This window comes from Maniola hyperantus, chromosome 8, assembly GCF_902806685.2.
Source record: "Maniola hyperantus chromosome 8, iAphHyp1.2, whole genome shotgun sequence".
NCBI classification, from domain to species: Eukaryota; Metazoa; Arthropoda; class Insecta; order Lepidoptera; family Nymphalidae; genus Maniola; species Maniola hyperantus.
Window position 1 is genome coordinate 15,288,749 of NC_048543.1, and position 25,978 is coordinate 15,314,726.

The following is a 25,978-nucleotide window of genomic DNA, read 5'->3' on the forward strand; positions in this document are numbered from 1 at the left end:
ATGGACTTGGACATACGGACAGACAGACAACAAAGTGATCCTGTAAGAGTTTATTTTTTCCTTTTCAGGTACGGAATGCTAAAAATAGTGACTAAACATATTTTGCAAAAGGTAGGTAGGCTGAGATAGATAAAGCGAGCAACTTTAGCATAGCAAAGCATGAATCATATTTTCGGCGTCGACCTACATTCCGGACTGTGTGGTACACTGATAGCATCAATGCAGGCTACGTTTGAAGCTCTATTTAAGGGTCTCCGGCTTTCTTTCTTACATCAGCTGAGGTCTAAGGAATAGTTGCATAATAGCTAAGTAATGTATGGTACCTATTGTGTAAAATTATATAACATCAGTAATAATGTGGCAGTGGGCAGACCATGCCTGTCGTAGAGGCGATGGCCGTTGGTGCCGGAAAGTCCTTGAGTGGAGATCGCGTAAGTACCTATGTAGTGTGGGACGATGGACTGACGAATTAAATAAAGGCTGGCGGGAAGTGCAAGTTGGATGAGGAAGGCTGAGGACTGGGTGTGGTGGCGCTCTTTAGGGAAGGCCTATGTTCACAGCCTAAGTCCAACAGTGGACGTCTACAGGCTAATGATGATGATGACGAATAATAATAATAGGTACCTAGGTATGTACCTACGTATATTATCATCATGATCAACAGCACATCACTACTGAGAATAGGTCTCTTCTCAGAATGCAAAGGGTTTAGACTTAGCGAAACCAATAGTTAATTAATCTATGCTTTAGATTTAGACCATAGTCCGTCACTCTGGCCGAGTGTAGATTTAATGCATTTAAAAGAGCATTTAGCTGCTATCTAGCTCTAACAGTAAGTGTCACAAATCACAATAGAGCTACTTATGAGCTACTTCTACAGCTCTGAGCTCATACAGGTAATTTTTTCAGAGGCTCGGAACAATCTGTGGTCCTCTGATAGGCTCAAATAGGCAAGACATAGATCTCCTCAGACTATGAGCTTATCTCCGAGACTTCAGAATAAGCGGTACTCTGTGGTCTGTACCAGTAGAGACCGTAGATTCATTAGTTCTATGCATAGATTATCTACTATTGGTTTGTGTAGTGATTATATACTCTTTTGTTTGTACTCTGTGGTCGGTCAAAAAAAGTTAAAAAATAATTGCAGCGAGTGAAAATATTGCTGAATTTAAGGAAACTCGAAAAATGTTATAATTGTTTCAATTAAAATTACAATAAATATAAGGCTAACATATTTTCTCTTCATCGTATTATTCGACAAGATCATTTTCAACAATCGCCTCCTAATAAAAAATTTACCGCTTCATGTAACATGCTAACAATAATAACCATGCTAAATAAAAATAAATGAAAAAAATTGCAATTAAAAGTTGTTCAAGGTGTTTATAGAAGGCCTATTCGGTATAAAGGTGTATATTTTGTGATTACATAAATCGATAGCTTCAGAAACATGTCGATGCCACACAGCAGCTCAAGCACAAGTTCTAGTACAAAACGCAAGGAGATTTACAAGTAAGCTGCTTTATATAAACTAAGTAATAAGTTTCTCAATTGCAAACTCTAGTAAGAAATAGGATACTTGATATCTTCTTGATACTTTCTTATTAGAGTTCAATAATCTTTTATAACTATAAAGCTTTGAGTGCATGCTCTGAGCTCTGTTTATTCAAGAAACTCACTAAAATTCACTCTTTTCATCTAGAGTTTATGAACTTTATTCCTGAATAGTCTTATGATCCTTATAGTAAATATTAATTATCATTTAGAAAACACCCTGAATGTGTTCCATATCATATCAAATCATTAAAGTTATGTGATATATTTTAGTAAACAATGGCACCGATTCTAAGCACAACCTAATTTAAGAGTATTCGCACCCTCTTCTTACTATTGTAATATGAAAAGGACAGAAGCAGTTTGACATTTCTAAATTTAATTTTTAGATGATAAAACCCGTGATTTTAGCACGCACTCGCAAACCTACTGTTTAAATTTGTATTGTGCACTAAAATTAAGAGTCTTTAAATGTTAAAGTCATGTTCCGTTCCTTTTTTAGCATTAGTAAAAAGAAAAGGATGCAGATACTCTAAATTTAGTTAAGAGAGAGACTAGAGAATCGGGGCCATTAACTTGCTTGTTGTATGTTATTTTTTTTTCAGATATCAAGCACCATGGCCATTGTACTCCATGAATTGGTCAGTGCGACCTGACAAAAGGTTTCGCCTAGCTCTAGGCAGCTTTGTTGAAGAGTACAACAATAAGGTATTATTTTTTAAAGTGTTTAGAGGCTGGTCACTCATTTTGTGGTTGGTTATAGCTTTAAGCACCCCAATTTGAGTCTATTTTTTATTTTATTCAGACACAAGTTAGCCCTTGACTGTAATCTCACCTGGTGGTAAGTGATGATGCAATCTAAGATGGACGCAGGCTAACCTGGAAGGGGTATGGCAGTTATAATTAAACCCATGCCCCTTTGGTTTCTACACAGCATAAATTTCTACCCGGCTGACGGGACAGCTTGGCTGGTAGGGTGGTAACTAGTCACAGCCGTGAAATTCTTTTGTTTTTCTGGGATAAAAAGCATCCTTTGTCACTCTCCAGGTCTTTAACTATACATGCAAAAAACCACGTCAACCCGTCGCTCCGTTGCGACGTGATTGAAGGACAAACCAATAAACTAACAAACAATCACTTTTAATGTTTCCAGGTTCAAATAATATCCCTGGATGAGGAGACAAGTGAATTCAGTGCCAAGTCCACGTTTGACCATCCTTACCCCACCACTAAGATCATGTGGATTCCTGATAGCAAGGGAGTGTATCCTGACTTATTGGCTACTAGTGGTGAGTTCATTTCGATCGTCATCGTCACCGCCGCCATCTAGGAGTTCAGTGTATGCTCTAGTAGGCACTGAACTTTGAGATTCAACCAGTGGTTGAGGACTCTCTATTCTCACTGGATTGGACTATCCTGTCTAGTCCAGTCTAGTCAAAACAACCTTCACTGAAAATTGTGTAGCTATAGATAGGTGTGTCAATTTGAGAATTTATAATTTCTATATTGTCTCTGGCCTGATCTGGTGGGAGGCTTCGGCTGCTAGTTATTAAATTCAGACAGTTATTACATACAGATTTAGCATTCTGATACGATGCCGCGTAGAAACCGATCTACTAATATTATAAAGAGGTAATGTCGTTAAGTTTGTTTGTAGGGGGTAATCTCTGGAACTACTGAACAGATTTTAAAAATTCTTTCATCAGTACAAAGCTACATTATTCCTGAATGACATAGGCTATATTTTTTTTTAATTAGATCCTTACGAAAATTGTAATATGCTACCCATGCGAAGCCGGGACGCGTCGCTAGTAGTTTAATAAAACTGCCTACTCCTTCCATGTTAGCTCGCTTCATTTATCATTTATTTATTCAATGCATTCCAATATTAATAATACATAAGTCATCCATTCTTCCATCATTGACTGCATCATCACTTACAACCAGGTGAGATTGTAGTCAAAAGCTAACTTGTATCGGTTTTTTTCAGGTGACTATCTCCGCATATGGCGCGCGGGCGAGCCGTACACACTATTCGAATGTGTCCTAAACAATAACAAGAATTCTGACTTTTGCGCGCCCTTGACTTCGTTCGACTGGAACGAGGTTGACCCCAACCTGATTGGGACCAGCAGCATTGACACAACTTGCACCATCTGGGGCCTGGAGACGGGACAGATGTTGGGGCGTGTCAACGAGGTTACCGGACATGTGAAGACACAGCTTATTGCTCATGACAAGGTAATAAAGAATGACTAGTGAAAAGACCGACAGATAGGTATTCAAATTTTTTATATTTTTCTCTCCGTAAGAACCATCCTCGTACTTCAAGGAATATTATAAAAAAAGAATTAGCGAAATCGGTTCAGCTGTTCTCGAGATTTGCGATGACCAACACATTTAGTGATTCATTTTTATATTATAGATAGAATAGAATGGAAGAAGTTTCACTTATTTCCTACTAGGTGATACCTGCGACTTTGTCCGCGTGGATCTAGCTTTTTAAAAATCCCGTCGGGACTGGATTTCCGCGATAAAAAGTAGCCTGTGTCACTCTCCAAGTCTTTACATATACCTACTCACGCAAAAAAAACAGTTCGATCCGTTGCTCCATGGCGACGTGATTTAAGGAGATACCAATAAACCAACAAAAGAAACAAACGCAGTTATAATATGGGTAGTGATATACAGAGGATACACGCAACCATTTTTAGAGATCCGTAAAAAAGGAACACTTGACCTCCCGTTGACCTAAAATCAGGAAATTTAGCAGGTAACCTTATTGCACAAGTAAAGAAAAAAATTCGAAAACCGTGAATTTGTGGTTACATCACATAAAAAGTGTTTTTCTTGTATGGTGATACAGACTACGGAAACCTTCGTGTGCGAGTCTGACTCGCACTTGGCCGGTTTTTTTTGTTAAATAGTATTATTTGTTGTAGGAAGTGTACGACATCGCGTTCAGTCGCGCGGGCGGCGGCCGCGACATGTTCGCGTCGGTGGGCGCGGACGGCTCGGTGCGCATGTTCGACTTGAGGCATCTGGAGCACTCCACCATCATCTACGAGGTACGTATCAACCACTCAAGTGACGTGTAGGAAGTGTACGACATAGCGTTCAGTCGCGCGGGCGGCGGCCGCGACATGTTCGCGTCGGTGGGCGCGGACGGCTCGGTGCGCATGTTCGACTTGAGGCATCTGGAGCACTCCACCATCATCTACGAGGTACGTATCAACCACTCAAGTGACGTGTAGGAAGTGTACGACATAGCGTTCAGTCGCGCGGGCGGCGGCCGCGACATGTTCGCGTCGGTGGGCGCGGACGGCTCGGTGCGCATGTTCGACTTGAGGCATCTGGAGCACTCCACCATCATCTACGAGGTACGTATCAACCACTCAAGTGACGTGTAGGAAGTGTACGACATAGCGTTCAGTCGCGCGGGCGGCGGCCGCGACATGTTCGCGTCGGTGGGCGCGGACGGCTCGGTGCGCATGTTCGACTTGAGGCATCTGGAGCACTCCACCATCATCTACGAGGTACGTATCAACCACTCAAGTGACGTGTAGGAAGTGTACGACATAGCGTTCAGTCGCGCGGGCGGCGGCCGCGACATGTTCGCGTCGGTGGGCGCGGACGGCTCGGTGCGCATGTTCGACTTGAGGCATCTGGAGCACTCCACCATCATCTACGAGGTACGTATCAACCACTCAAGTGACGTGTAGGAAGTGTACGACATAGCGTTCAGTCGCGCGGGCGGCGGCCGCGACATGTTCGCGTCGGTGGGCGCGGACGGCTCGGTGCGCATGTTCGACTTGAGGCATCTGGAGCACTCCACCATCATCTACGAGGTACGTATCAACCACTCAAGTGACGTGTAGGAAGTGTACGACATAGCGTTCAGTCGCGCGGGCGGCGGCCGCGACATGTTCGCGTCGGTGGGCGCGGACGGCTCGGTGCGCATGTTCGACTTGAGGCATCTGGAGCACTCCACCATCATCTACGAGGTACGTATCAACCACTCAAGTGACGTGTAGGGCGATTGTCTACAACCTGCATCAATCATTATTACAATCTCAATTGTTCTGATTGGCTGAATATGTGCGATTCTTGTTGCAACAATGCATTGTGGCCAATAGTGAGCGAGCATTAACCAATCAGAGATGATTGCGATCGTGACATTGTAGCTGTCAAACAACCGCGGTAGGGCCACGGGACTACGATTGCTACGCTTACCGTTAGAGCAATTGCCGTTTTTTTTTATTCCATTAGAATTTAGACGTTAGCCCTTGACTGTGGTCTCACCTGATGGTAAGTGATGTTGCTAAGATGGAAGCGGGCTAACTTGGAAGAGGTATGGCAGTTTTTATTAACCCGTACCCCGATATCTTTTTTTACACCACATCGTACCGGAACACTAAATCGCGACATTTTTGAGGTTCTCAGGGTTTTTTTTTTAAACCAAGAGGTTGATTTACATTTTTATAAGTCTAAAGTTTCACTTCTTTCTCAACATAGAATTCACACAATTATTTTTTTACTTGTTATAATAGTTGAAATTATTCTTTTCCTAGGATCCACAACACACCCCCCTGTTGCGACTGGCGTGGAACAAGCAGGACCCCAACTACCTGGCCACCATAGCCATGGACGCCTGCGAGGTGATCATCCTGGACGTGCGGGTCCCGTGCACGCCCGTGGCCCGCCTCAACAACCACCGGGCCTGCGTCAACGGCATCGCCTGGGCGCCACACAGGTACAACCCTCCACCTCCCATGGCCCCACCAACCTCGTGGTTATATTGGCCGGATCGCGGAAGGGCGCCCGGGGTGCCTTCTTGACTTCTTACAAATTATTTTGTCTCTTCCTTGTCCCTTATGTTCACTCTCCTCCCTTTGAGGCTAGACGTCCCTAGCACAGCTGAGATCCCCGCTGCTGCTCCTCCGTGGTGCCGGCCTGGCACCTGTACGCTCAGAGCTGCTTCGCATCTTATGCCAATGATGCGCGAATTCCCGTAGCCGGTTGTAGTTGTCCGCCGATGAGACGAGATCCGTGTAGAAGACCGGCCCCGCTTCCCCGAGTACGATCCCATTTAACATCGTCACCCGCAAGTCTTCATAAAGAGAGAGAGTCGCCACACAGGTACAGTACACTACCACTGTTATAACGCCGGCCCCAACACTGTTCGCCCAGCGTGTGGATTGGGAATTAGCATTGGTCCTAACACTCGCACCAATGATGGCCGGCCTTGGCCGTATCTCGGAAAAACAAAGAGTTCCCATGGAATTTGTAAAAACCTAAATCCACGCGGACGAAGTCGCGGGCATCATCTAGTAACAAATGTAAACATTTGTCCTCAGCTCCTGCCACATTTGCACAGCAGGCGACGACCACCAGGCTCTGATCTGGGACATCCAGCAGATGCCGCGAGCGATCGAGGACCCCATCCTAGCTTACACGGCTGCCGAGGGTGAGGTCAACCAGATCCAGTGGGGCGCCACGCAGCCTGACTGGATCGCGATCTGTTACAACCGACACACTGAGATACTCAGAGTTTAAACCTTGAAAAACACCAAAAACACATTCATGACTTGTATGACACCTACCCTGATGACTCTACCATTAAATAATCTTACCTGATAATACAAAAAATAATAGTGTATAATCTATACTTATAATATAAATAATAATTGACCTAAAACATCGTAAAATAATAAATCTATACTTATAAAAAACTGTAACTGGACTTATACTTTGAAAATTTTAATCGGAGGAAACATTGTTCCCCCGAATATAGACCTCCAAAACAATTTTCTTGGAATTTTTGTCTGTCTGTCTGTATGTGCGCGCGTCACGCGTAACCTACTGAACGAATTTATATGGAACTAGCTTATGCTCGCGACTTCGTCCGCGTGGACTACAAAATTTCAAAACCCTATTTCACCCCCTTAGGAGTTGAATTTTCAAAAATCCTTTATTAGCGGATGCCTACGTCATAATAGCTATCTGCATGCCAAATTTCAGCCCGATCCGTCCAGTAGTTTGAGCTGTGCGTTGATAGATCAGTCAGTCAGTCAGTCATTCAGTCAGTCAGTCAGTCACCTTTTCCTTTTATATATATAGATTTGGTACAGTGGTAGCTGATACTCCAGGTTAACATATAGGGTTTTTATCCCGAAAAAAATTTGAGATTCTTCGGGATACAGGATGTTAAATTTGAACCGATTTTACAATTCTTTTTTATTTATAAAGGTTCTACTATCAGGTTTATAAAAAGTAATCATGAAGTCTATGTTGGAACGCGTCTGCCTAGAAGATGCCTATTCACTCTTGCCTTGAAGGTATTTACGTTAAAAATGTGTAGTCTTCTAGAATATTAATTGTATTAGTGCAGGATTTTTTGTTATTAGTAACGATTTTAATAATAAATTATTCCTATCGCAAAGTGTTAAGTAATATGCCTAGCCTATTAATAAACTAGTGTTTCGTTGCATTTACTGAATCTAACAAATAATTTCATACAAAATTAATAAATATGCCAATGTTATTCATAGAACCAAACATTTGTAGGCAATATTTAAAGACTGAAGTTTTCGTAATATGAAAATTGGAAAAACAGAAATATGATCAAAGAATCAAGAGTTATTCCACCATTTCTGATGATCTGACATGTTTTGTGAAATAAATTCAAATCCCATGTAAAACTAATGCATTCCCTTGATATGAATAATTCTCACATTTACTATTGATTAATTATTATGCATTTATGCCCCTAAAATATAAATATTGACGCGAGAATTTGCTTATGTATTCTGTAAGAAATGTACTGGTTAGGGAAAAGTTAAGAACTTTTTTGGGATTGTTATAAATTTGATTGTTATCGCGTAGTTTGTCACAAAAAATAGTGGTGTAACAGATATCATTTTGATACCATGACTACAGCAAGAATACTGTCGCGAATTTTATCGACCTTGATTCGCGAAAACAAGTTTAGTTCTAGTTTAAACGCTAGAAAACAAGTTCTTTGCAAACAATAGCCGTAAAACACTACTTCTGATCATGGTTAAAAAGGCATGTGAATGAATGATCTGTTTTACTTTTATTCTTCTCATATAGTTGACTAACATAATGTGGGTAGTTGTAAGAATGTCATAGACTCTATATTATCCATCTTTTAGTCAGTTAAAATGATATCCGTTTCATAACTAACAATTAGGACGACTTTGATTGCAATACAACCAGTAAAATCGTAGTTTTAAATACTGTAGACCTAATTCATTTTGTCTTTCGAACCTAATTGTAGCTTAGCCCTCAAATTCATTATTGACATTGAATTTCATTAATAAATATATTGGTAGTAAAATGAACTCATTAAACCCTTTTATCTATATTGTGATCTCGAAATTAATTTAAAATCAATGACTAATCAAAAAATGTGTACCATGTAGATTTTTAATTTTGTATAGAATAAGGACTAGAATTACTTAATTTATATACAAAAATAATAGTGTGTAAGTTTTCTTACTATATTATTAAATAGTTATACAAATATTGTGTTATCTTTTTGCTATCAAATCTATAAAATGTAACAAATTAAATTATCTTTTCTTAATTTTTAACTCATACAAAACCATTAGTTTCCACACTGAGTTATTAATTACTATTTATCTAGTCATAGATGCATTGCAACAATTTGGCTATACAATCTTTTGTTTATAGTTACAATTATGGAGAAAGGTTGTTATAGGAATTAGGGATCATGTTCCAGATCCCCAAGTAAATTCTTCATAGACCTTCAGCATGGATTGAGAGGTTCTAGGCTTAAAGTCTTTTAGCACATGTTCAAAATGCTCCATTGTCACTTCTTGACATTCCAGATCTTTCTCTAAAGCCCGTAACGCTGCTTCGTGGCACAAGGCCTCTAACTCTGCACCAGAAAACCCTTCAGTCCTCGTCGCTAAGCTGTGTGTATTCACATCGTCACTGACACTCATTTTAGACAATTTGAGCTCCATAACTTGCAATCGTGTTTCGAAGTCCGGCAGAGGAACGTATATCAGTCTATCCAGTCGCCCGGGACGAAGCAAGGCTCTGTCCATTCTATCAGGTCGATTTGTGGCTGCTACGATTGTAACTGCATTCAATGGAACAACTCCATCTAATTCTGTCAGAAGCTGGGCTAATACCCTTTCGTGTACGCTGGCTTCCCCCGCGCCTCTCTCGCAGCCTATAGCGTCCATTTCGTCAAAGAATATGATAGAAGGAGCCACTTGTCGCGCTTTGGTGAACAAATCTCTCACAGCACGTTCAGACTCTCCCACCCATTTTGAAAACAATTCAGGACCTTTTATTGACAGAAAATTCAGACCACTTTCAGTTGCTAATGCTTTCGCTATCATAGTTTTCGAGCAGCCTGGAGGGCCGTAAAGCAGAACACCTGAAGGCGCACGAACGCCTAACCGACGAAAGCTTTCCGAATGTTTCAGCGGCCATTCGACCGCTTGACGTAATTTCAACTTTAAATCGTCCTGTCCGCCGATGTCTGACCATCTAACATTCGGTATTTCGATAAGTAGCTCCCGCATCGCACTCGGCCTTACTACTGTTAGTGCGCTGACCAAATCCTCGTTCTCTATAACAGGGCTGTTCCGCTTTAGACATTTAAGTGAAGCCTGTGTGCACAAATTAACTAAATCCGCTGCAACATAACCGTGAGCTAGATCGGCAATTGATTCTACTTCATTCGACGCGACTTTGTTCGGAAGATTTTTAAGTAATGCATACAAAATTTCTCTTCGCCTTATTCTATCAGGAACTGGAACTTCTATCTCTTTATCGAAACGTCCAAATCGCCGTAACATAGGATCTATCGCATCCGGTTTTCGAGTCGTTGCCAAAACGAAGACCTTACTAGATTCTTGGTGTAGGTTATCCAGTAAGGAGACAAAAGCAGATGTAACGCGTCTTTCCTGTTCCGTGCTACCGGCGGAACGTCGCGGACAAATTGTTTCAATTTCATCAACCAAAATAATACAAGGTTCATTTGTAACAGCTTTAGCAAACAAACTTTTCATTGTAGCTTCAGTCTCACCAAAGTATTTGCTGAATATCGCAGGACCATTGATTTCAATGTAATAACAACTGTCTATTAAATATTTACAAATCGCTGTTTTACCGATACCAGAATGTCCATGGAGTAATAGACCCCTTGTTGGTTGAAAATTAGCTGCAATTCCATATGTGTCAAATGAAATGTTGATTAGTGTTTTTATTTCATCAATGATATCATCCACACCACCCAATATAATCGGTTTCTTCTTCACCTTTTTATCGACATTCTTTTCTATATTCCAAACAGTATTTTCGCTTAAAAGGTACCAAGTGCCGTTGAAGTTTTCAGTTAATTCTGAATATTTAATATTGATGAATTCAATTTGCAACTTTTTACCAAAATAATAATATACCAGCACACTGTCTGTGCTTACATAGTGATTAATGAATCTTTCTTTGAGGATGTCACTTATATCTGTGTCGATTTTGTGATTTCTTACTTTTACTGTAACAAATGATGCTGGGGGGACGACTCCTTTTAGAATGGAAATAGTAACTTTTTTACTGTCACTGCACCAGGCTCCAGTGAGATCTGCAACAAAAAGCCAAATATTTTAAAAGATCATTTATTTCAGTTGATGGTTTATTTAGTGTTAGATATTTATACTAGTGTCAGTAAAAAAAAAGAGTGTAATAGATATAAACATTACATTATGCTTTAGGCATTATTAACACTCTTTCAAAGGCAAAGAAATCATCAAGAAAAGCACCAACTTGGGGCCAAATTCTGGACATTGTGGCTAATTTCACAAAATCCTTTCTTAGCCCAGATCTATTTTATATAACTCACACAAAATCTTGTTTCTAGGCTAAGTGGTTTGCGCTGTATGTTATGTCAGTCTAAATAACAAGCTTACAGACAGCATGAGTGGCAATACAACTTATGTGTCACTTATTGTATGTTGGTAAGTTTAACCCTACACACAAGTGTCTACAACAACTATACAAAGTTTCAACTCAATCGGATGTCGATGAGCGAACGCATAGATAACAAACAGACAGATGAACACAATTTATCAAATCATACCTGCAGCCGGTAATATGATAGCAGCGGGAGCGGACGACTTCGATGGCCACATACGCTTTACCAGCGTCGGAGCGCCATCCCTTTTCAATTGCAAAGGTTTTCCGATCACTGCACCGATAAGGGTCCCAGCCGACGGATGCACCAGTACTGCGTCCCTTGGCACGTTCGTTGGAGGAGCACTGGCTCTCTCCAACCAGGTAAACAATATACCATCATCAACATAAGGGCATTTCACTTGATCTTTTGAGCAATCCAAATCCATGTGTACATTTTTATCATTGGTTAGAATGCTGCAGTGGCACCGCTCGCACTCGACCCACAGCGTTTTCTTGGTTTGTTTTGGAGGCATTTTTCTTAAATTACTTAAATGTTTCTAACATATTCAAAAGTTTATAATTTTGTTGAATTTTAATGTTTATTTTTAAGTCCCACACTTGCCTTCAAATGTCAGTGTGACATTTCTTTTTTAAATCTATAATGTAAAAAGTACTCTGTGATCTATAGTCTGGATATATGGGTTAATGTCGGCCCAAAAGAACTAGAATCCAGAGCCGTAAAGCCTGATGAAAAAAATATATTACGTTCCAGACCCAGTTGTCAAAGTTAAATATTTTGTGCTGTGATTTGTCAAACAATGTGTTTGGTTGGTTGCTTTGCAATGCCGTGATTTATCGTAATTTTAAAAATAATAATTTTCACTAAATAATCGCATTATATCATGAATAAAACAATAAAGTTCTTTGTAAATACTGTTTAGATGTGTAGATTTAAGAGACGCGAGATTTATAAATAGTGAACGCTTATATATTTAGTGTTAAACCAAAGTATTAAAGTATTAAGAAGTCATCATGACTCTCGCAGAGTTTTTTAGTTGTTCACTACTCGCTTTCGGGCCACCTTTTGCGATGTTTGCGTTGACGATCGCGAACGACCCGGTGCGGATCATCATCATGATCGCTGCAGCGTTTGGGTGGCTGGTATCGTTCCTACTGTCGTCTCTGATATGGTTCGCAGTGAGCCCTCTACGATCATACTTGGCCTTTGGAATGGTGTTTGCGATAATAATGCAGGTAAGGTAATCCGTTATTCGGTAAAACGTTATCTTAACTGTAAGCCCCCAGTCCCCACTCACGTATAAGTATAGAGGTATTGTCTGATTTTCTTGATGACTTGAAGTTTGATCTAACTAACAGTGCAATATATGCTGGAGCTTGATGTGCAAACTGATGTTTCTAAAGGATAAAGTTTGTATTATCAAGCCTCAATTGGACTTTTACACTTAATGGTTTTGTAGCTTTCATAATGTTTAAATTTTAGCCTAAGTTTGGTGAGTGTGTGACAACTTAACCCACTTATTGACTTTGTAAGTAGGTACATATCTCTTTAAAAGTTCAAAATATTTTTAGTATTGTCGCTGTGCTATTTCTGATGTGTGGAAAACCACAAGTTTGCTGAAAAAATTTGCTCTACTTTTAAATCAAAATCAAACTGAAAACTGAGCTGGATATTCTTTTTCTTATCACCATTTTTTTAAATATTTATCTTTTGGTGTACAATAAGGCATATTTCATTCATTCACCATCTCACATTATCAGTTAAAACTCTTAGAAATAGTTTAAGTGCTTTAAAGCATTAGAATATGCCAATTGATAACCTATTGGTGACTATGTTAAACTGAGTTTGAATTCCAGGAAGCTTTTCGCTACGGCATGTACCTGCTGTTGAGGAGGACAGAAGCTGGCCTGAAGGAGATCTCGGAGAACCATGAGATATGCAGCAACAAGCTGGAGATGGCGTACGTCTCCGGGCTGGGCTTCGGCATTATGAGCGGTGCATTTGCACTTGTTAATGTACTCGCAGATTCAGTGAGTCATTTTAAATTGCACTGATATAAGTCCCGGTATTTGACTATATCAAGAATAAATTATTTCGCAGTGATTATTAAATAGAGGGTCTTCCAAAATACGTAAAATCCACGTCCTTTGTTAGTTTTAAGTGTAATAACCATTTTAAATTATCAATTAAACTAAAAAAGTATGTCATTATGATGTGAACTAACATTGCAATATTTCATAGAATATTGTATACTAAGTGCACGTTTTGACGTTTGATAAAAAGTGACTAAATTAGTTAGAAGACTACTAAAGATTTGACTAGTTGTCAAATACCCTATTGTCACTACTACATCATCTTACAAATCCAGCAACTGAGAATAGAATCAAAAAGTGTGATAAGTGTAGGTACGTTGAATACCTAAATTATTTGACTTTATAGATTTTACTATCTACAGGTAGGTCCCGGCAGTGTGGGCCTCCACGGCGGCACAGAGTTCTTCTTTGTAACGAGCGCAGCCATGACTCTGTGCATGATTCTTCTCAACACATTCTGGAGTGTCATCTTCTTCAACGGCCTTGATACTAAGAACTATCCTAAGATCATATGGGTCATTGGATCACACTTCTTCGTGTCAGGTCTGTATGAAATTGTCAAGCAGCTTATCTGCTTGCAACCTCATGGCTAGATTTTTGTGGTTTTAAAATCCTGTGTGAATCATTCCTATGTCTATAACATAACAAAAATTCTTTGCAACTGAATCTGTAGGTAGTTACACTAATCCATACTTAATATTATAAATGCGAAAGTGTCTGTCTGTCTGTCTGTTAGATTTTCACGGACCTTCCGCTTAACCGATTTTGATGTTAGGTAGATCTCGGAAATGGCGACTTTTACCCTGAAAAATCAAAAAATTCCACAGGATTTTGAAAACCTAAACTTACATGAATGTTGTTGCAGGCATCATCTCTTTTTATCATAAATGTGAAAGTATGTGTGTCTGTCTGTCATATCATCTTTTATTGGTGTAACTGCTGAACCGATCTTGACGAAAAGCACTAACATAGGTAATTTGTATTTTAGAGACTTTACAAGTGTCTAAATTCGTTATAGACACTTGTAAAGTTACTAGAATATAATAATTATTAATTCTTAACACTTCATTATAATATACTAGCTTATGCTTGGACTACACAAATTTCAAACCCCTATTTCACCCCCTTATAGGTTGAATTTTCAAAACTCCTTTCATAGCATCATGATAGCTATCTGCATGCCGAATTTCAGCCCAATCCGTCCAGTAGTTTGAACTGCGCGTTAATAGATCAGTCCGTTGCCTTTTATATATTTAGATAAACAATTGTTTTTTTTTCAGGTCTCAGTTTACTCAACAAAAAGGAATTGTATGTAGTAACAATCCTGCCGTCGTATATAATACTCATCGTCACCGCTGTGATAGCCTTCAGGTGTGCTGGCGGTTCGGGCAAGGGACTCATACAGAGCTTTACGGGCAGAACTTAGGACAGTTACTCGTATATTAAGGTTTCAGATGTTTCAGTCCGAAGAATAGCAAGTTCACTTTGCTATAATCAGCAAAAATAAATGATTTATTAAAAAACTGGACAAGTATAATTTGGACTCAAACACGAAGGGGTACCATGGTACCGACCATCGTATAAGATTATGTACTTTTTAATGTATAAGTCCCGCAAATTGCTATTGCGCTGGCACCATGTCTCATTAACATCGAAATGACGTCATTTGACGTATATTTAAGTAAAAATATACCATCAGCTCGAAACTTCAGTCTATATAGTGCTGACGTCACTAAAAAGGCGGCCATTAGCAATTTGCGGGACTGTGACCATTTTGAAATTTTTATTAAGTACCTACTATTTGTTGTTATAGCGGGAATAGATATACGCACTGCAATCTACATACATATTACGGTTCATGAGATAAACCTCGCTGACAGAAAAACAGACTAATGGATAGACAGAGGAGGATACCATGAAAAAGTAGTTTTATAATCTTTGCAGCTTTAAAACGCTTGTGGATTATAGCAGAGGTTAGTCTTCAGTGGCTTGCTGACCTTGGAACTCTGTAAAGTCTGCTTCTATCAATCAGAAGTGTAATTAGTTAAATGAAAAATTGGACTTTTTGTTTAAAACTCATGTCGTCTTTATTTAGTTTCTGACTACTCCACTGAGTTTTGCTTCTGTTATAAAAAAATCCACAGAATGTAAGCCGTTTTGTTGTTTATGTTTCAATAGTAAATAAAGCAGAGTTTAGGTTGCTTGTTATTGCTGTATGTAAAAGCTCTGTGAGGTGCCACTGTGGAGGTGTGCCCAGAGATATTGGACAGAACAAGAAATCTTGTATGTTGATCTTATAAATAGTAAAATACCTTTTTATAATAATAAAACCATAATTTTAAAAAATAACTTTGTATTTTTTAGATATAATTTTCTAATTTAATTGCTAATTTATTTTCACAAAGAGTCGGCGACTGGTCTGGGAAAGCCCTGCACCCAGTGCGGGCGCGCGCGGGTGACGAGATGGGGCAATAGGGAGTTTCTTTTATTTTTTTTAATCAAGAGGTGCGAAGGGTGCAGCAGATCGACGTGATTTTTGCATAGATATAGTTAAAGAGCTGGAGAGTGAGATAAGCTTCTTTTATTCCGGAAAATCAAAGAGTGCCCACGGGTTTTTAACAACCTAAATCTACGCGGACGAAGTTGTGGGCATCAGCTAGTAATTCATAGGAAAGAAGTGGGAATGGCAATCACGATATCGCTTTCAGGTGAAATAGCTTTTCACTGGTTCCATTATCTTCTATTCTTAAATCAATGGTGGATAAACCTCAAATGTGGGCTATAAGCTACGCTGCCTGTTCTTCCTCAGCAAGTTGTATCAGCAATGAGTCAACAGTCCACACTGTGTCGGCCGTGTCGTTCTCCACGGGTGGGACGTGGGACAGTAGCGCCTCTAGCGCTGCCTCCACACCTTCTACTGACCCACTCACACCACTAACCTCTGCCAAAGTGTTCACAGTTTCAGTGTCTTGCTGGTCCGGACTGGAATGCCAGAGGAATTATTGTACTATTTTCTATTACTACAATCAACTAAGTACAATCAGACATATTAAATGGTAATAGCATAGCGGTTAAGGTTTTTGCATCCTATTTGGGAAGTCCCCCATACAAATTTTCAGTTACTTAATGCTAAAGGTGAAAGAAAATATTATGAGGAAATCTACATGACTGTCAATTCTCTATAATGTTCTCAAAGATGTATGAAGTCTTATTGGCAATCAGAAATTAAGTCTTATGAAAGAAAAAAAGAAATAGGTACTTATTTAAAAGCTGGGCCACACATTTCTTTAGAGTATGCTAGCGTCAACACCATCTGAAGAACAAGCTGAAATACCCAAATGATACGCACCAGAATAACAGGTGCTATTGTGTAATCTGCAGATATTTAAACAGCTCAGTCGTGGCTCCAGCTTTTCAGGGTGGCCTAACCCAATGTGACCCAGCCTTCTCACAAGATCTTTGCATCAAGGAGATCTTAATAGAGGATTAAAAGCACTTACACTGGAGGCTTAGATATATCCTTTTCTAAAATGTCTTGGAGATCATCTAAATCGGGAATCGTTGGTATATCGTCGATAGAATCGGGCGATTTCTTCGGCATTACATATTCCCTATAAGAAAATATTGTGTGCTATTTTACTGTTTTACAGAAAGACTGGAGAAATCCTATATTATAAATGCGAAAGTGTGTCTATCTGTTACCTTTTCACGGCTCATCCGCTAAACCAATTTTGACGAAGTTTGATAACTACTGATAAAGCTTGCATCTTCAAGACGGATATAAGGTCGGTGTACGCTTTTGATTGAATCTAAATCCATGGGATATTGGGATTTTTAGAAAACACCATGGACACACTAAGTCGCGGATATCAGCTATAATAAAAACTGTGAAACCTAGTTTCTACAGGCGCTCCTTCTGTCCAAACGCCTACTTTCCTTGGCTCTGGAGCAGTGGAATTAAATGGTTCATTCATTTTTTATCTTTCCGCAAAATATTCCTAAGTTTTCTTTTTGTTTACAAGATTAGATTAGTGACCACATGGTGACCACAAACCACCCACAAACATTAGTGAAACCACAGAATACATTTACTGAGTGAAACCTATGAGAGAAACTGACAGTGACAACTGTCAAATAAATGACAAGAGCAAAACTTAGGCAAGAGCAAGTACCTACATATGAGCAAGAGATAGGCAAGTGCATTAAGTAGGCAGGAGCAAAAACCAAAACATTTTCAGTGTTGCCTTACTATTGGAGAATGTACCAAATTGATTTAAATTTATTGATATAATAAAATATAAGATAGAAAGTGACGTAGGTAGGTACTTGCAATGAATTCAACATTTTGCACACCTCAGTGGTCAGCTTTTTAGGGTTCCGTACCTCAAAAGGAAAAACGGAACCCTTATAGGATCACTTTGTTGTCTGTCTGTCTGTCTGTCAAGAAACCTACAGGGTACTTCCCGTTGACCTAGAATCATGAAATTTAGCAGGTAGGTAGGTCTTATAGCAGACATTAGGGGAAAAATCTGAAAACTGTGGTTACATCACAAGAAAAAAATTAAAATGTGTTCATGAACATGTCGATAAAATAAGATTCGGAACCCTCAGTGCGCGACACTTGCCCAGTTTTTTATTCTGGGTTGTGTCGTTGGTGGTTAGTCAGAAATATGCAATCTTACAATCCCAAAGCACGTTTGCACCTCTATTTTACTCTATCCACGGATAAAAGTTAGTTGAGCGCTCTCTCTGTTACGTAATCCCATACAAATGACAAAAACTCAGTGGGCGTTGAGAATTTTGAGTGGCCACGCAATCACACAAACGACCGTTTTCCATAAAGAACTACTCTATTATGCATTTTCAAAAAACATTCGAAATTCAATGCGAAAGCCGAAAACATATTATATTCGTTTGTGATTGGTTGGTCACTTAAAATGGTTAACGCCCACTGAGTTTTTGTCTTCGCCGTTTGTATGGGATTACGTAACAGAGAGCCCTAACTACTCGTAACTTCTCACCGTGGATAGAGTTTAGGTTAAATACCTACCATAGTCCGCGACAGGTTGGCAATCGGGGTATGAGGCGGGGTGACGCCCCGCACGTCGTCCATGCTCGCCCGCAACGGGTTAGCACGGGTGTCATGCGGGTGTGCGGGGCTTGCCCTCCCCGATAGCCATCTCGACTATAGTTTACCTACATTATTATTCATGAGAGATGACAAACCAACCTAACCCGGTGCGGGTGAACGCGTGTGTGCGGGGTATCCCCCCGCCTCACACCCCGACTGCTATCTTGAGGTACCTGTTGCGGACGGGGATGAGTAAACTACCCTTACCGATTTTATTGTAAAGCTGCGTGCTGAAGTAACATGGGTGCTAGTTGGTACTTTGGTTTGCAGGAAATACGCAAGCGGAATAAAACAGAAAATATTGTCAAACTGTTTATTTTTTCAAGTTTTTAAAATATGACAACAACTATAACTTATCACATTAAATGCGTACTTATTTTATTGCACGTAAACGTAAATCATCGTGTGATGTTTTATAAACTTAATAGAACACTGAAATTTTATTTCATTACAAATGTTGACTCCCAAAATCATTGTAAGACTGTTGACGGTAGATTGATTGATGTATATGCATGCCATTGCATACCTCCTATGCATGCAAGACACATTTTAGATATCGCTGCCACAGACAAGAAAATATATTTTATTTTTAACATTTTACGCTTATTTTAATTGTCATGGAAGAAATTAAGGGAAATGTACTTAGGCAAAAAAAGGGTTGATAAAAATATTTTGTGAAATAGAAACCCTTAATATTTGGTAACAAATCATAACCGTATTTTCTACACTTTCAACTTAAAAATAACAATAAAAATTAATCACAAGTAAAACAATTTATTTAAAAAAATATCATTATAAATCTCACAAAAATTTTAAATCTCATATTCAACTTAGTTATATATAACATTTTTATGCACACGTATTATATTTCTGTCTGTGATCAAAAATAAATAAATCACTGTTCTCTCTGAATATGTAATTATTTAGGTTATTTTTAATGATTTGTAAGGGTTTGGAGAAAATAGAGCAAAAGCGAAAACGGCAACAACCGAACAACTTGAACTTTATAAACAATAATATTATTCTACATTATTTAGGTAGGTACATAGCAATGTAAATATAAAAATTATTGATATTTTACATGACTATTTTTTTGTATTTTCTCATAAGAGTCTTCGATTGTTATAAATTATTTTTTGTAACGTTAGTGATCGTCATAGTGTAAACATTAAATTCATGATATTCCTAATAGTCATTTCTAAACCAGTAGAAATGGTACTGGAGTTCTGTCGTCAAACTTAAAATAGCATAACTATGGGCCATAGCAGACACGATGCTGTCAGCACCAGCGATCGGCGATTTTGTGACTGCATTAATGTTGCATCGCATTTTGTCGACTTTCTGCGTTCGATCTTTAATCTCTATATGCAAAAGTAAATGATCGGTACGTGTGTGGAGTAGTGGAGAGCGTTCAATCACGGCATAGAGCCGAATTCCGATGCCACATGTTATTCTAAATGCCTATTGGTGATCCTAAAAACATCGTCTGCTGTGGCTCTAACATCTCTAACTTAGCTATAAAGGCTTAATTAGTACCAATAGCTATTTCGAATGATTGCATAATTTAAAGAAATTGTTTATTTTCGGTGAAGACATGTGCTAAAAAAGTAACTTAACGAATTAACAAATTTGCAATTCACTTATTTTTATTTTCTTCTAAACTGATTTAATTAAAAACAAAAATTCAGTCTAAGAAACGAAACTTTAAACAAAGACAAACACAAGTTTGTTCAAAAATAACCACCAGTGTTGCCAGATTGGGGGATTCATACTAAAAATTCTATTTTTAATATATTTTGCATATATGCTGCAAAATATATTAAAAAATAGAAAACTTCGGGTAGTTTCAAACTTATGCCGAATGCTTGCTTCTCCTTATATAATTTTAAATGTTTAAAAACATTCAAAATAATTTTTGGGCATAAAAACAAACTTATTCGCTGAGCGAAGTAATGACTAAAAATAATTAGGTATAATATTCTAATTTAATTGAAACCTTGTGGCTTAGTTTGTGGTTGTTTTCACTATTGAGGTGAAAAGTTGTATGTATCACACGATAGCAAAGTCTTTTGTTTCTAGTGCCTTTGATTCCGTCACTACATTCAGGATTCTAACTTAGGATTGAATCCTTTGCTCTGGATTCAAACTGGGCAGTAACAACATGTGATTCTATTATTGAATCCTTCGCTCGCTCGCGACTCAAACTAGACACTCATCACAAAAACGAACTTTGCTATCTTGTTGAACAAATAACATTTTTTTTAAATTTACTTATTTAAAAACATAACATTTCCAAGCCTGTTTTAGTCATTAGCTTATAGCTAAGCTTAGAGAAAACTTTTTATTTATTTTTAATAAATTCCTTCAAATTTCATTAAAGATCACATTTTATTCTAAATTCCTATGTATAACCTAATTATCGAAATGTTTGTTGATAACAATTTGATGACGTAATATTTAAATACATCACAATAATGTATACACGTCCTAAAAATTAATTACAGTAGAATCCGTTTATTAAGACTCCGCCTATATTGACCAACCGCTTATTATGACTTAATTACACAACGAAGCTTGGTTTTCATATACAATTCTTTGTAACGAAGTCGGATATAATGACTTCGCGGCTTCGCTTACAGTGACATTTCGCTTATTATGACCCATTTTAATAAATTTTGTCCGTTTGTAGTGACCGACATGATTATTTACATCTTCGGCAATGTTCGTTGATTCCCGACGACGCGCGACGTTCAGCCCGTGGCTTGTTCTTGTTTTGAACCTCAGTGAGTAACTGATAGTTGAACGTCATGCATTGTTTTTAGTGATATCTTATGTAAAAAAGGTTTTTTTAACAATAATGCTTTGTATGACGTCCGCTTAGTATGAAGGGTTTGTCAATTCCCTTCGATGTCATTATAAACGGATTCCACTGTAACTAGGTCTCCCAATAAGGTGCGAAATATGGAGTTAAGATTAGGACACTAGAATGCGTTGCCGTGATTCGTGATTAGGATGCTGCGAGAGGTACTTTAGTAATTTGTGCTAAAAGGCAAATAACGTATATAATCGCTATTCCACCTCTAATGTCATTAACGCTTTGGAGCCATAAGGCCAATTTTAAAAAGACCCAAGGTTTTTTTTAATATTGTAGACCAGCGCTTCGCTGCAATCAGACCTGGTGGCAAGTGATGATGCAGCCTAAGATGGAGCGCGCTTGCCTAGAAGATGCCTATTCCCTATTGACTTGAAGGATATTCGCACCTGCTTGAGAAACACGAAACATGGGGCCAGAGAAGGTCCTGTAATGATAATTATGTGATTTCACTTGCAACCTAAACTTATTTAAAGACACAGTCACTGTAGTCATATTATTTAAGTTTTTCTTTTAGTCAAGTGTACCTACATTCACTGCAGTCTGAAACATGCCAATGTTCACACATTTATTGTCCTGTTCGACTGTGGGGCGTGGGCAGTACGTACTGCGGAATGCCTCTCTGTCACTGGCTCCACAAACGTAATTTGAATATTAACCAATCAAACTCGATGTAATTTTGTAGACACGTTCTAAATATCTATGTCTGTACAGTTCTTGCAATTCACGAAGGCGAGTGAACTTTATTTGTGGTTACATGGACATTGCGTAAGTGTGCGTGCATGTCGGACAATCAGTCGCGAGCAAGCGCTCGCAAACGCACACATTTACTTTACTTTACTTATACCGATACGACTTAAACACAAGCATGAGCCACTCGCCTTCGTGAAATGCAAGAACTATATTTTGCCAGATTTCCGTAAAAATAACGAGTTTTAAAGATACACGGATTAAAAGATTTGTATGTAAATTCTTGAGACTGTGTGACTTTGAAACTGAATATCTTAACGGAAATCGAAAACCTCAGACATTAGTCCCTAGAACGTAATATCTATAAAAAAAATATTGAGTTTGATTGGTTGGTATTCAAATGTGAGCGAAACTGCGTGTTTGGAGCGCACTACGAATACAATCTGTTAAGGCCGAGGCTTGATCAATGCAGCAGGTCACTTGTGGAAAGTCTGTTAAGGCTGTCGCTCAAGTCGGGGGCGCGCGCGTCCAGCAGCGAGGAGAGGCCGGAGAGCTCTCCGGAAGTGAGCTGGTACCCCTCCCCGCGCTCCATGAGGAGGCCTGTGATGGACGGCGTGTCTGTCGCCGACGACGCCTCCATCATCTCCTGTTGCGGCAGCTGCACACAAACAGTCATTCATTTACCCCCGATATTGAACAGAACCATAGACTTATATGTATATTACTTCGTATGGACAAGGCTATTGAACAAACAAAATGGCACCGACTCAGTGGTGCTTTAGTACCAATGCAACCTCAGTGGCGTCTGGATTTCACACGGGTCGTGCATTCTATTATTCAGTATCTAAGAGGTGGCGCTGATTTATTTGGTTCCAAAACCGTCAAAAATTTTGTTTGATTGACCATATTATCTTGTCATTTATATCGATGAAGAGAACCTTAAAATTTAAAGCAATCTTTCTATTTTAATCAAGAATCCAACCATTTAAGAAGACTACGATGAAACCATACATCTATACATATAAAGTGTCTCAAGAAATGCACCAGATCTAAAAAGTTGTTCAAAATGATCTAATAGTTCCTAAGTTATCCTGTATCTCTTATAATTTTGAATTTCCCCATACTATCACAGTTAAAAAACGCACTGTATAGAAACTAGAGCATTACTAATACCTACTTGAAGCAAATACCTACTTATCACTATCCCACTGCTGACCGAGAGAGAGCGAGAGGTCGTACACCACTAGCTTCCGACCTGTTAGTCGAAGTGGGATAGATGTTTGCTTCAAGTGCATAATAAGATAAGAAGCGCTCGATCCACCTTATATATCCACCACTACGCATTCATGGATGAAACTGACTGACATATCAACAGCCAAAGCGGTAGGTTTAGTTGAATAGGCTAGCGTTAGGTAAAGAATAAAATTAATAACTCGATTAACTTTTCTTTTTAACAACTTATTGAAACGTTCTTCCTATTTTAAAAAACAATAACTCCACTAAATACAAAAAAAACAACATAATATTTAACCATTTTGTTGATGTATTAGGTTAAGAAAAATGAGCCCTTGGAAGAAAATTCATTTCGTTATCAGGGAAATCCTGGCCACCAGGGACATCACTTCCCCTTGGGGGACATCTGAGACAATTGTATGTGGACGTCATTAGCATGTGGGGTGAAAGTGTTTTGTTGTAGATAGTTAAATATAACTCACCTGTTGTTGTTGCATTGGGTTAGGAGAGATGTGCCCCATGGCGGGAGAAACGTGCCCCATGGCGGGAGAAACGTGCCCCATGGCGGGAGAAACGTGCCCCATGTTGGGAGACACGGGCCCCATACTCGGGGACATCCCTCCGTGCGTCATCGGAGATATTCCGCCCACCGGGGACATGACCTGCCCCATGGGGGACATCTGCATGGTGGGGGACAGGGACTGTATGGGCTGCAGCGTGTTCTGCTGCAGGTAGCTGGGCATGGGCTGCAGGTTGGTGGCCATGCTGGGCAGGTTGGAAGGCTGCATGCCGGGGGACAGCTGCGGCAGGTGGGTGTAGTTTTGCTGCCACTGCATGTCCTGGTTGTAGGCCATGTGACTCCCCCCAGGTAGGTTCAGCGCTGGCATTTGCCATTGCTGAAAGTAAATGAATATATTATAGGTTACTAGCTGTTGCCCGCGACTTCATCCGCGTGGAATTAAGTTTTTAAAAATCCCGTGGGAACTCTTTGATTTTCCGGGATAAAAGTAGCCACTCTACAGGTTTTTATCTATACCCATGCAAAAAATCACGTCAATCCGTTGAACCGTTGCGACGTGATTGAAGGACAAACCAACAAACCAATGAACCAACAAACAAACACACTTTCGCATTTATAATAAGGGTATACTGATTTGAGATAGATAGTTTTTTTTTCGCGCTTACGCTTGACGAAAATCATGCCTTGTTTCGTTTTTTGCCAATTTTTTGTTAGACAGTAATCTCTCTGTTTGATGAAACTATCACTACCCATATTAAAAATGCAAGTGTGTGTTGTTGGTTTTTCCTTCAATCACGTCGCAACGGATCGACGTCATTTTTTGCACGGCTATAGTTAAAGACCTGTAGAGTGACATAGGCTACTTTAATCCCGGAAAATCAGAGTTACCACGGGATTTCCAAAAACCTAAATCCATGCGGACGAAGTCACGGGCACCAGCTAGAAGGAAACAAATAAATGTTCCTGATATGTTACCTGATAGTTGTCGTGTTCCTGTTCGTAGGACGGCGAGAACACGCTGCGCGGACTCGTCTGGTGTGGCGGCGTCATACCTGCACCGAACATAATGGGCCCGGTTATATACAAGTATATATGACAATGTGTATGTTGAAGCTGTGATAGCCTAGTGGTTAGGACGATGATGATGATGATGATGATGATAAGGATATATGACGAGACTGACATACATACATATTTAACTTAACGGCTAACTGAATGACTGATCATCAACGCGCAGTCTAAACCGCTGGGGTTAGAAACGTAAAATTTTGATTGTAGGTTCCATTAATTATGATGTAGGCGCTCATTAAGTAAGGGTTTTTTGGTAATTCCACCTCTAAGGAAGTTAAATAGGGGATGATAGTCCGTCGTTTTTCAAATTACATCTATGAAAAATTGGTATTATTACGACTTTTAATTGAAAATGATAAAATATATATTTCAGGATTTTTATAAATTCCACCTCCATAGAGGGTAAAATTACTGGATTGGATGCGACCACAGAACTGTAAATAAGGTAATAGAAATACATAGAATCTACTCTTCTAATGCCTATTGTGAGCATTGTGGGCGCCATTATTTTATCCTAGTTAGGTAAAGTTCATTCTACATTTTACACTAACATAGTAATAGTAAACTATTTAGTTTTTTAAATTAGTAGTATTTTGACTTTTAGTAAATAAACAGTAATAAATTTTAATTAATAAATAACCTTAAACTGTTTAAAAAACAATCAAAACAAATACCTATCGGTTCGGGTTTGATAGGATCGCCACCATATGCTCCTCCTGCAAAAAAAATAACTGTTGAAATAACGGTAAACTATCCATCCATTATAAAAGCTATACCCTATCCGCGGAAAGAATTTAGTATAGCGTTCTCACTGCAACGTAAGCTCATACAAATGATATATGGC

At 39.1% G+C, this 25,978-nt stretch overlaps 5 protein-coding genes across 5 annotated transcripts in view; 2 read left to right on the plus strand and 3 right to left on the minus strand.

Moving 5' to 3' along the window:
• The first annotated feature begins 1,114 nt into the window (after positions 1-1,114).
• wap (DDB1 and CUL4 associated factor wap) lies at positions 1,115-7,756 on the plus strand. The gene is made up of 7 exons (XM_034971329.2): positions 1,115-1,512; positions 2,160-2,262; positions 2,708-2,843; positions 3,545-3,795; positions 4,497-4,622; positions 6,126-6,307; positions 6,912-7,756. Exons 1-7 carry the CDS (start codon positions 1,451-1,453, stop codon positions 7,108-7,110), a joined length of 1,059 nt encoding a protein of 352 aa, XP_034827220.1. The 5' UTR covers positions 1,115-1,450; the 3' UTR covers positions 7,111-7,756.
• A 1,284-nt stretch (positions 7,757-9,040) lies between these two features.
• On the minus strand, positions 9,041-12,145 carry LOC117984681 (ATPase family gene 2 protein homolog A). Its single transcript, XM_034971318.2, has 2 exons — positions 11,690-12,145; positions 9,041-11,194 (listed from the first exon to the last, which is right to left on the minus strand). Exons 1-2 carry the CDS (start codon positions 12,036-12,038, stop codon positions 9,309-9,311), a joined length of 2,235 nt encoding a protein of 744 aa, XP_034827209.1. The 5' UTR covers positions 12,039-12,145; the 3' UTR covers positions 9,041-9,308.
• A 164-nt stretch (positions 12,146-12,309) lies between these two features.
• Positions 12,310-15,158, plus strand: aph-1 (gamma-secretase subunit Aph-1). The gene is made up of 4 exons (XM_034971330.2): positions 12,310-12,759; positions 13,381-13,554; positions 13,980-14,160; positions 14,898-15,158. Exons 1-4 carry the CDS (start codon positions 12,538-12,540, stop codon positions 15,041-15,043), a joined length of 723 nt encoding a protein of 240 aa, XP_034827221.1. The 5' UTR covers positions 12,310-12,537; the 3' UTR covers positions 15,044-15,158.
• A 795-nt stretch (positions 15,159-15,953) lies between these two features.
• Positions 15,954-17,701, minus strand: LOC117984688 (uncharacterized). The gene is made up of 3 exons (XM_034971331.2): positions 17,512-17,701; positions 17,118-17,228; positions 15,954-16,599 (listed from the first exon to the last, which is right to left on the minus strand). Exons 1-3 carry the CDS (start codon positions 17,589-17,591, stop codon positions 16,404-16,406), a joined length of 387 nt encoding a protein of 128 aa, XP_034827222.1. The 5' UTR covers positions 17,592-17,701; the 3' UTR covers positions 15,954-16,403.
• A 1,474-nt stretch (positions 17,702-19,175) lies between these two features.
• The window catches only part of LOC117984682 (embryonic polarity protein dorsal-like), a 49,966-nt gene continuing 43,163 nt past the window's right edge, over positions 19,176-25,978 (minus strand). Inside the window, exons 10-13 of the mRNA XM_069500357.1 lie at positions 25,809-25,850; positions 25,039-25,115; positions 24,026-24,439; positions 19,176-22,968 (exon numbers count right to left, since the gene is read on the minus strand). Of these exons, the coding sequence (XP_069356458.1) occupies positions 22,774-22,968; positions 24,026-24,439; positions 25,039-25,115; positions 25,809-25,850 (728 nt within the window). The 3' untranslated portion in view covers positions 19,176-22,773. The remainder of the gene's footprint in view (positions 22,969-24,025; positions 24,440-25,038; positions 25,116-25,808; positions 25,851-25,978) is intronic.